Source organism: Grammomys surdaster, unplaced genomic scaffold (assembly GCF_004785775.1).
Source record: "Grammomys surdaster isolate TR1022 unplaced genomic scaffold, NIH_TR_1.0 211, whole genome shotgun sequence".
Lineage (NCBI taxonomy): Eukaryota > Metazoa > Chordata > Mammalia > Rodentia > Muridae > Grammomys > Grammomys surdaster.
In genome coordinates, this window is record NW_021604656.1 from 8,369,048 (window position 1) to 8,380,615 (window position 11,568).

Here is an 11,568-nt window from a genome sequence, read left to right on the forward strand (position 1 = left end):
CAGCACGCATGTGCGCCTCAGCACGCATGTGCGCCTCAGCACGCATGCTCATCAAGATGCTCCTGGTCCCAGCACTCCACCTGCGCATGCCCTCTGAGTGCGCTCGCCCATTTCAATGTGTACCCTCATCTCTTCCAAACGCAAGCACATAGCCTGACTTCCTAAGATCGTCTTACACATGGACTTGCCAGAGATATCACATAGCTATCTCACATGTATCACAAATACCGCATGTTGAGAACTCATGGTTCTCCCCACTAAATCTGTTCTTCTTCTGTATTCTCAAATCCAATCATTCAGAAAGCCACCCAACTCAAAATTCTCCAGAAGAAAGGCAGCCACAGTCTCCAGACTATGTCAAACCCCACACGGCTTGTCCATGACAAGCCTTGATCACACTTGTTTTCTTCACACAAGGTGTACGTCTCGCCCTAATGCCTTGGCATGTGTCTGTGCTCTGCACGCTTCCTCTGTATACTGCACCAACACTCCATCTGACTCCATGCCTGTTTTCTCGATACCAAAGGCCGAGAGCTGTGACTTGCCTACTAAATATGTCCTGTGGCCCTGAGAGGCCTAGCAACACTTCTCAGCTACCTCAGTACATTTTTGCCAAATTCCTAATGAATGTAAGAAAGTGAGGCTAGCATCCCACCTACAGTAGCCCTCCCCTCTCAGACACCAACAGCCACCTTCCTGAAACACAGTGACTCTCTCTCTAGCAGACGTGTAGGTGCCAGGATTTCTTATCTAGAGAAGCACGTTCACATTAAAAGAGCATTCACAGGTGGCTACTGTTGCTCCCCACCCCACTTGCTACTTCCTGAGAATCAGAGCCTAGCTGAGGTTTGTTGAGACGACTTCCATTCCATTCTCAACAGTCATGAGAAGAGATGCCCACTTCCATGCAGGCCTGGACTCAGAGGCCCCCCCTGTACTGCTGTCTCTGGTCACATGGCAGGGAGCAGAGCCTGCTGTGCTGCTGTCCGTCGTCTACCTGCCAGGGTGTCCTAACTCTTCAGCTCCATATTCCCAACTCTGCACCTCAGTCACCACCAAGCCTGTGTCTAATAGGATCCTGAGTGTTCCTGTCACCCTATCCCACTATCCCACCTTACTGGGAAAGTTTTCAGGCACAAGGCCAATCACAGCAATTCATTTTCTTTTGTTGAATTTTAGTCATGTGCTTTGTGCACTTTATAACTTAGGAAGAGCAGTCACATATATCACCTCACATACTCAAAACCACCTTTCCTCTCATAGGAATACACGTGTGTCAGTCATTCTGAAACTGCTACTATATACAGACTTACAAGTAAATGCACACACAGAAGAGGAGGTAGACTAAGCTTATTAAAAAATACAGCTAACCAAAGAATGTCTATCTGGAAAAAGAGAAAGTTGCTAATGTCTGACTGGTGGTGAGAGGTGGGAAACAACAGCAGCAGCTGCAGCCATGAGACAGCCCATAGGTAGTCCTCACAGGACTGCCAGATCACTGCCAGATCACCATCACCGTGGAGCCACAGCACTCAAGTAGCACTTGAGTCTGGGATGTCATTTGTGCATTCAGAGGGCATGAACTGCAGTGGAGACTGCGAGATTTAGAGACCTTTGGTCAGAACCATCAGACCATGACACTGGGCAGTTCTGAGCTACAACTGTATGATACGATCTAGCTCTCATTATTCTCAGCAAATCACTCCATTTCTGTGATAATCAAAGATAAGAAAAACTCCAATGATCAGACAAACAGCACCCCAAAATCCACTGAGTGGTGGGCTGAGGGGAGGTACACACAGCAGAGCTCACACTCGGGGCTTATCGCAGTGAAAGGATACAAAGCAAACTCAGCAAGGGAAAATGCGGGGCAAAGTCCAGTGGGAGGCAGGGCAAGGCAGGCAGCTGCCAGGGGCAGGGTGTCATCAGAGCGCCAGCAATTTCAAAGGACTGCAGGGAAAAGCTGGAGTTCAGAGCTGCCACGATTCCTGAAAAAAGGAAGTTGCAGAGAGGTGACCTCAGCATTCAGCAGTGTTCCCAGACACATTTGACAAACTGTTAAGTGATACAGTGCAAGAGGCTAAAAAGCCACACAGCAGCGCCCCACAGAGGGACAAGGAAGCCATGAAAACGCTTTGCCAGTTCCTGGTTGCAAGGAGAGAAAGGGGATCCTGAGGCATCCACGGTGACCCCTGGGGGGCTGCTACTCAGAAAGTCTGGAGGGGTAAACCAGCAATCAGCAAAATAATTTCATACATTTTATAATGTACCTCAAGCCAGCTCACAGCTCCAAGCAGGTCAGAGCACCTACTCCTTGAAGTCAAGGACCACAGACCCTCTGACCTTTATAGCTGACACCTGGCTGGCATTTGTGTAAACACTGCCAGGCACGCCAAGAAACAGAGTAGAGAAAACCCCAAGAGAAACAGCTCTGATGTGCTGGTCACCACATGGGAACTCTAATATAACCATGATCCCAAACAGATGACAAGATGGATAATCTCAGCACCTAGACTCAAACCATTCGACGGACACTAGAGCTCAAGGGGAGCTCTAAAACTCACGCAGGCTGGCGCTGAGAGGAGAAGGCTGAAGCAGAGGTAAGGAAACAGTTTCAGGCTGCAGCAGTGAGAGAAAGGAGGACCAGAAACAAAGATGGAGCATCCTGTAAGCTAAACCTGCACAAGCGGAGAGCACACAACAGAAACAATGCACAAAAAGCTAACGGCTGCACATTTTCCAAAGTCAATGAAAGACTCAAAGTATAGACTTACAAGGGCTACAAACCTCACATGGGAGACACAAGAAACACCAACCCTCAAACTCACAGCAAAATGCAAAGATCCTCAAGCAAGAGAACCCAAGAACACACACATGACCTTCACGAACAAAAGCTAACCCTGGCCCATGACTTCTCAACAAAAGGAGCAAAATGAGCAAATGTAGTAACTGGAATAATCTGCTTACAGCAGACATACACAAGCACAAGAACATACACACACAGGCACATGAACATATTCACACACAAACAGATACACAGATATGCACACACAGGCACACACAGGCACAGATACACACAGGCACACATACATGCACAGGCACAGGTGCACACACAGATACATACTGGCATAGGCACAGAGACACACATGCACAGGGACAGACACAGGCACACACGGACACATATGAGCATAGGTACAACCACACAGAGATACACAGGCACACAAACAGGCATTCATAGGCACTTTCAGATACACACACACACACACCAAAACAGATAGTAGGTCATCCAGTTTAACAAAGCGCTACATGATCCTAGCATGGGACTCAGACGCAGTTGAGCCCAGATGGGTACACACTGTGACACAGCACTCAGAAGGGGAAGCAGAGGACTGCCATGAGTTTGAGTCCATCCTGTGCTAGATAAAGAAACCTTCTCTCAATAGAGAGCAAAGATCAGGGGTGGTGGTGGGGACCAATGAAGAGTTAAAAGTAAGTGTCAATGAGTAATGGATGACTAAAGCAGCTGTAAGCATAAAATGGCTTGAAGTATGAGTAGTTCCATTAAAATACATCATAACAGTATAAAAAATGGGAAGGTCATAAAATTAATGTGCCCTAAGGTCTCAGCACTCATAGTCTTTGAGGAAGTGGATATAGCAATTTATATTATGTGCTAATAAACCAGGAGTCCATTATGCACTGATAAACCTCTAGGGTACCAATGAAAGAATAACAAAAGAAAATAGAACAAGTTTATGCAGAGACAAAAGTGGAATAACAAAAGATCATCTCCGAGATGAAAAGGTGACAAACATGAAACAGTGTCCAACACCAGGTGTGAGACACAAAAACTACAACTCCCCAATGTTATCGCTAACTCACTAAATGGAACAGAATGCATGTATCATTGAACAATGACAACAGACCAGGTTATAAACCACACAGTTATGTCTGCAACAGATTTACATCCTACGTAGAATCCCAAAGATCTGAGACTCAGGAGCAGCCAGGGTGTGTCTGTGCTACAGATGGAGGGCTGCTCAAAGTCAAAGGAACGCTGCCATGAAGAGCCTTAGCCAGGCATTTCATGGCCCGAGATGCACAATTCAAAAACGCCATGCACCTACATACAGCCTCAGAATAAAGCACCAAGCAGCTCCAGATTGAGCCCTGCTCACTGCTAGCTGCATTGCAACAACTCCATGCTCTGAGGTCCAACTCTACATCCCTCCAAAGTGCCAGCAATCGTTGCACTACAAAACAGTTACCGCTTCCTCTACCTCAGGCCATGGTCACCAGCATAGAAACACTTTTCCTTTAATACTTCCTGGCCTTTTTTTTTTCAGCACCAAGATCCATTGAGGCCAAATTAGTGTATTTATCATGGCTAGTTTTGTTCCTTTATGTTTAGCTGTCATTTCTTTACCAATCCTCACCTATTGTGGTGGTCTGAATACACGTGGTCCATGGGAAGTACTAATATTAGGAGGTGTGTCACTGTGGGGTGGGTATTAGAGGTCCCCTCCTATGCTCAGACTCCACCCAGTGTGGAATGAGACCTGCATCCTAGCTGCCTGCAGAAAAGAACCTTCTCCTTCTGCCTTGGGATCAAGATGTAGAACGCTCAGCTCCTTCTCCAGCACCATGTCTGTCTGCACACTGCCATGCTTCCCATCATGACAATAATGGACTGAACCTCTGTACCGTAAGCTAGACCCAATTAAGTGTTTGCCTTTATAAGAGTTGCTTTGTTCATGGTATCTCTTCACAGCAATGGAAACCCTAAGATATCTATCTTCTACCAACCCCTAACCTAAAACTTAACAATGTGTCTAAATGATTCTAGGCCATTATGCCTCAAAATGTGCATCCAATCTCTGTGTGCACACATACACATAATGTGTGTGTGCAGATATGCATGCAGATACATACAGCTGTATGCCATGTGTCTCCCTCAACTACACTGACTGAGCTAGGCTGGGTGGCCACATGAGCTTCCAGTATCCTCCTCTCTCTGTTGCCCATGTTGGGATTACAGGCACATGCTACCAAGCCTGGCCCTATGTGAGCATTGGGCATCTGAACTCAGGTCTTGGGCTTGCAGAGAAAGTACTTTACCAACTAAGAATCTACCCAGCCTGGGGTTTTTTAACAGCTGTTTTAATGGATTTTCCACATGCTTTATAACTAGTGTATTACCTCAAAAATGTAACTGATTCTTGCAACACCTAGGAGCTCCCTCAAGTAACCCGGTCCATGTCCTTGGCCCTAACCATAGGGCAACCACAGCACTGTCTACTGGGACTTACAACTGCCACTAAACCTAAGGGCTCACCAACAGAACACAATGAACAGGAATCGCTATGCTGCCAGGCCCTGACATTACAAGAATTCTTTCCCCAGGAGGTATTGGAACCTAAGGAGAAAATGGCAGGCAGAGGGAGGGCACTTAAATAAGCAGATGCTCGGAATTCAGAACCGCAAGGCCAGTTCTCACGGTTGCTAAAGTAAACTAGACATTTTAAAACAGATTACGTCTATGCTGTAGATTAGATTCAAGGTGACTCTGATGGCATTTGAATTGTGTCTGTGTATGCACACACATATATATGGGTATCCACTTATGCAAACACATGGTACAGAGATTTGCCTAAGAGAACTTAAGAACAGTGATGGCAAAGAAGTGATAAGTAGAACTAGTACGAGACATTGACACAGATGCTACATTAAGTCACAAATCCTCAGCTCAGCCTGGAAACTGTGGCCAACTCCAACCTCAGGAAAAACTACCCACAAAGATGGGCCTGAGGTCATGCTGCTCCAGAGAGGGGGTGGGAGGAGTCTGAAGAAGAGTGTGCGTGCACACACGCATGCAGAAGTGGGGAGGGGGACAGTACAATTCTGAGCCCAAGATAAACTAATGGTAGTTGTAATTAAAGTCCAATTAAACTTTAAATTACACATCCAACACACACACATACTATAAAAATGAGTAAGTTAGAAGTTTGAAGAGAAAGAAGACACAGGCATAGCTGTAAAGCATTCCAATGAAAAACTTACTTACTAACAGAGGAAACCTACATTTGCAATGGGAAACTTTAGCAAACATCTTAAGAGGTGACCAGCAGGAAGACTGCGAAGCACAGGAGTCAGAAAGCTCTGCAGCAGGGCCAGTGCCACTCGGCACCCTGGCATCACTCTCGCCTATCAAGCATGGTCTAAGTTCACTCAGAGATGGGCCTACAAACTCAGAAGCATTAGGATATGAAAGTCAGGGAAAGAAATCACAAGTTTGGGAAAAACTGAGACAGAGAGAAGAATGGTGGCCTGGGTAAAAAAGTGGGTGATTATTAATAGTTTAAATTCAATAAACAGAAAAAGAGAAAGGTAAAAATTCACTGCAAAGTTTACACACATGACAGTGAGAGTCAGATATGCTCAACCTGTTCTTGGGCCACATCCTCTCAACAAGTCCGAGACAGTAGCGCTCCCCATGATACCAAATGAAGCAAACACACTTACAAAAGAAAACAGGTGAAGGAGATGCAATTTTAAATGTTAACTGTGGTATGGCAGTACTCAGCAGTACAATTCTTCTCAACAGACACTTTTCAAAATATTTACTTCTTTCCTTTGAGAGACTGAGCTTGTCGGAGGGAAGGGCCAGTGGCCAGCACGTGCAGATCACTAGTCACCAAGGCTGGTCCTCTGCCCTGTCTGAGCTGAGCATCCTCTTTCCATGGAACATGGTGAGCAGCATCGTGAGTTCATGTTCACGTCCGACCTTCTCCGAGAGCTGACCACCCTCCACTGAGCAGAGGAGAGCTCAGGAGCCGAATCCCAGCTCCAATCTAAGTGCAGCTCTAGGAGTGGCATGCAGGCCGCTCACGCTCGCACGACAACTGCTTTCCCCAGTGGCCATGCCGCCTGCCCAAGAGCATCACAGTGACCACCCCATTTGCCTCCACCGTGGTTTGGCTGCCAGTGAGCACCACATCTACAGAGTGCCCAGTATCTGCTTCACAGTGCTGGAGCCTGCCGTGATGATTCGCATCACTGCACACTGACAAGTTAACACACTGACACACTGATACTCAGCAACACAAGTCATCAAGGGCCTAGAAAACTGGACTACTCTTATCCCATACATACACGTGACAAGACAGAATGCTAAGTCTGAGTATGACTAAGAATTTTAACATTGCATTGTTTAAACTTATAAACGGTTCAAATGTCATGTACAATGAATTTTTAAAGAAAATACTATGTAAGACACAGCTGAAGGAATAAATTGTCAAGCATTCTAAACTCAGCTGTTTCTAATACGTAATCAGGTTACTGAAAAGCTATTTGACGTATGTATACTGCAACGAAATAAAATCTCTTTTGAAATAAAAAATATGATTCCAACTCTTCTTAACTTAGATATTATCTAGATGTACTATTTCTCCACGGCTAGTTTTCTCGGTTAAAACTGAATTGTTACAGTTACTAACAGTAACATTCAAAGCAGAAGGTTCTCTCCATCCAATGCTATTTGAACATCAAACATTACAATTAGAAACCAGTATCAGACACGTAACCCTAAGCATACAGTTAGTATTAACTGTAACGTGTTCTCTGCTATCAGGAGCGCTGGCCTATGACGATTCACATGAGGTTTGACTAGCAGACAGCACCTGGGGAAAAAAAGAAATAAAGAAAAAAAGAGTGTCCCACCTAGTTACTTTACAGCTTGATTCAATTAAGTCATTCTCAAAGTCAAGCAGGCTGGAGGGCAGATTATATTCCAATGGAGAAGTCAGTCTTTTCAAACGCAATAAACCAACACAAAATTTTGCTCCCATCTCTTCCAATTCTCGAGTCCCAATCTGTAAACCCTAGAAATAAAGCAAAACACAGACTCTCAGAACCTCTGCTGTCCTCAGATGCAGCTTATCACAGTCATAGCCAAGGAAATGATAACGACATTCGAAAGAGTGACGCACAGTTATGGTGGCAGGGACAGCACGCTGAGACGTGAGCCACTCTGGAGGATAAGAAGGCTGGCCTAAAGGAGGGTAACTTACTGCTGTTCTCTGGTGGTGTTTGTTTCTAGAGACAGGATCTTGCCATGTACCCCTAACAGGCCTTCCACACACACACATGCTATGAGCTACAATACCTGGCTCTCAAAGAGCACCCTAAAGCAGAGTCAGGTCTGGCTTCTGAAGAAGACTCCCTCCTGAGTGTGTGATAAAACACCTATTCCTACTCACCATGAAGCCAATCAGTTTTTACTGGCAATGTGAGGGGATAAAATAAATGATCATGGAATTTTCTGACTAAATTCCTCTTGCTCATGTGTGAAGCTGCATCCAACAGACTTCCTAGCACGTCTTGTGAGTCACAGCCTTGATGTTAGAGCCACTAGTGTTAGAGTCAGAACTCTGAATCTCTGAACGTTACCTCGGGCATTCATGCACAGTATCCCAGTGACAAAAGAGAGATCAAGTGCCCAGAAGAGAATGCCCTCAACACTAGGAAATCGCTTCCTATACTCCATGTTTCGTGGGTGTGCCTGTTTACATATCAGCTCTGCCCCCTTTAACCGTTTCTCAAATACGCATCAAATATGCATCATAAGGTCATCAGACATTAAATGTCACCATAAAACCACAAATATTGATTGCAAACTACATGAGTTATCATTCATTTTCCAGATACAAAAATGAACTTCTAAAACAACTGAAGGCCTCACAAAATCAAAGCTGTAGGCATGGATGACAGCAGAGCCTAGAAGGATGGACGCCATGATGACTCTTCAGGAGCCAGTCGAAGGGATTCCACTGCATCTGGAAACTAGGCCCAGCTAGCATGGCAGGTACTTTACCCAGTAAACCACCTACCTGTCTTCCCGATCCATGCAGCAAACATCTGAAAACCCTAGCTTAGGAAGAAACATTTCTCTCCATAGAAATGTTTTAAATCAGTAAGAATTTTATTAACTAAATCACATAAAAAAAAAAAGAAATGAGCCTTACTTGGTGTCCATTTGTCTTTAAAAGTTTGTATGTTTATACATTACAGACAGTGGGAGAAGAAAACTGACCTACACACTGTCCTCTGGCCTCCGTGTGTGTATGTGTGTGTTCATGTGTGTGTTTGTTTCCCTCTCTTTCTCTCTCTTACACACACACACAGATGGAGAGAGATGCACAAACAGATGCACACATACAGAGACAGAGAGACACACACACATACATGTGTGCAGGCACATATAAATGCACACACACAGAGAAAGAGAGAGAGACACATACACACACTCACATGCATGTGAGCAGGCACACATAAATGCACACACACAGAGACAGACACATAAACACACAATGTCAAAAACTGGTTTTATGTATCAAAACATGTTTTCGTTTCTTAGATTTGCCTTTTTTTTAATGGTCAAATGGTATATTTGTGTGTGCTTCAGTGAGATCTTGTCAAGGGAATACAGTAGATAGTAACAGAGCAGCAGTTCTCAACCTGTGGGTTGCGACCCCTCTGGGGGGTCAAATGACCCTTTCACAGGGATCACTTAACACCATCAGAAAACATAAATATATTATGATTCATAGCAGTAGCAAAATTATAGTTATAAAGTAGCAACCAAAGAGAATTTATGGTTGAGGAATTCCAACAGAAGGAACTGTGTTAAAGGGTCCCAGCATTAGGAAGGTTGAGAACCACTGTAATCAAGGAAGATGCCTCACATCCTATTCTGGCATCCATACAAATGCAGGCATGCACCCTTCAATCCCACCCACGCCTCACTGCTAACACTGTGGCCCTCGATCCTGTTACTGTGTGTTACACGTCTAGCTCAGTAAGGAAAATGCACATTTAATGACTGCTAGAAAGTCAGGAGAGCACATGTGAGAGGAGACATGAGATGTCTTTACAGCTAAGCACCTGGGGCTGGAGAGTGCTCAGTGCTCTGGTGGAGGACAGTGTTCAGTCCCTGTACTTGATGGCACAGCTGACAACTGAGGGGAGGAGCTTCAGCTCCAGAGCCTCCTTGGCCACTGCACTCAAGAGCACACACCCACAAACACTCTAACTTTGAAAACAGCTAAAACAACCCCAATGCTTTTGCCTTGATCTGCCCTGTTTGCAGCCACATAAGAAACAGCTAAACACCTCAATGCTCACCTTGTATCTGCCCCCCAGTGCTCACCTTGTATCTGCCCCCCAGTGATCACCTTGTATCTGACCCCCCGTGCTCACCTTGTATCTGCCCCCCAGTGCTCACCTTGTATGTGCCCCCAGTGCTCACCTTGTATGTGCCCCCAGTGCTCACCTTGTATCTGTCCCTCAATGCTCACCTTGTATCTGCCCCCAGTGCTCACCTTGTATCTGCCCCCTGCACCCCCAGTGCTCACCTTATATCTGCCCCCCAGTGTTCACCTTGTATCTGCCCCCAGTGCTCACCTTGTATCTGCCCCCCGCAGTGCTCACCTTGTATCTGCCCCCCCCAAGTGCTCACCTTGTATCTGCCCTGGTCGCAGCCACATAAAGTGCTCTCCATGGTATAACTCCTCTGAACTCCAATTTCCCGCCACACGACAACCCTGGCTGTGGATTCTTTGGATTTTTCGACCACAAAGCTACAACTGCTCATGCAAAATGCTGGGGCAATGTGGCTCAGTATCTTAGGCAAAGTCTGTAAAAATAAAGTAGTCACCCAGAGGTTATTCATTCAAACACTGCTTTACTTTTTTAAGTAGCTGTGCCCCTCCCCCTAGCTCCAGCACTTTACTGATTCAGACTTTCTGCTGTTTCAGATAGTAGCAAGCACTGTACAAAGTATACATTTATAAGCATTTGCAAAAAGCCTGGTTACAAAGATAAGGAAGGGAACTAAAGAGCCGGCTTTGCAGTTAGGAGTGCCTGCTGCTCATGCAGAGGACCGGAGTGCAGCTCCCACACCCGCATTGGTTATTGTCTGTAACTCTGCTGGCTCCTGTGGGAACTAACATGCACATGTACAAATGCCCCCCCCACACACACAGTCATACATAGCAAATAATAAATAAGCACATAAAATATGAAGAAAAACATGCTTCAGATTTAAAAACAAATTAGCCCAGAAAAGGTCAGCTGATTTAACATGAAATGTCAATGACCTCTAGATTGACAGACAGAAGATAGACAGAGCTAGCACAAGTAATGAAATCAAAACTAAAGCAGGAATAATGTTTTTTTAACCTAAAATTATTCTCAAGTTCACCTGAAAATGTAAACATGTGAGCAAACCATGAAAAACTGTCACCACAGACAAAAAAGTCTATGTCTAGAGGACCAAGCCCACAGATGCCAACGTAGCCCATATATCTGAAGTGACCCAGACGAAGACAGCAATGCAGGAAACACACTGTGCTCTGCAAGACGGTTCAGGAGCAGGACATAGACACAGAGATCTGCAATACAAAGGGTGTGCACACCCAGAGACGCTGCAGGACAGAGGTGTGCACACACAGAGATGTTGCAGGACAGAGGGTGTGCACACACAGAGATGCTGCAGGACAGACAGAGGGT

At 45.3% G+C, this 11,568-nt stretch overlaps 1 protein-coding gene across 6 annotated transcripts in view; it reads right to left on the reverse strand.

The window, feature by feature from the left end:
* Positions 1-11,568, reverse strand: part of Agtpbp1 (ATP/GTP binding protein 1) — a 122,026-nt gene that overhangs the window by 3,062 nt on the left and 107,396 nt on the right. For all 6 annotated transcript variants that reach the window (XM_028772007.1, XM_028772006.1, XM_028772005.1 and 3 more), the window contains 2 exons: positions 10,517-10,693; positions 7,720-7,880 (listed from right to left, as the gene is read on the reverse strand). In XM_028772007.1, the coding sequence (XP_028627840.1) occupies positions 7,720-7,880; positions 10,517-10,693 (338 nt within the window). The remainder of the gene's footprint in view (positions 1-7,719; positions 7,881-10,516; positions 10,694-11,568) is intronic.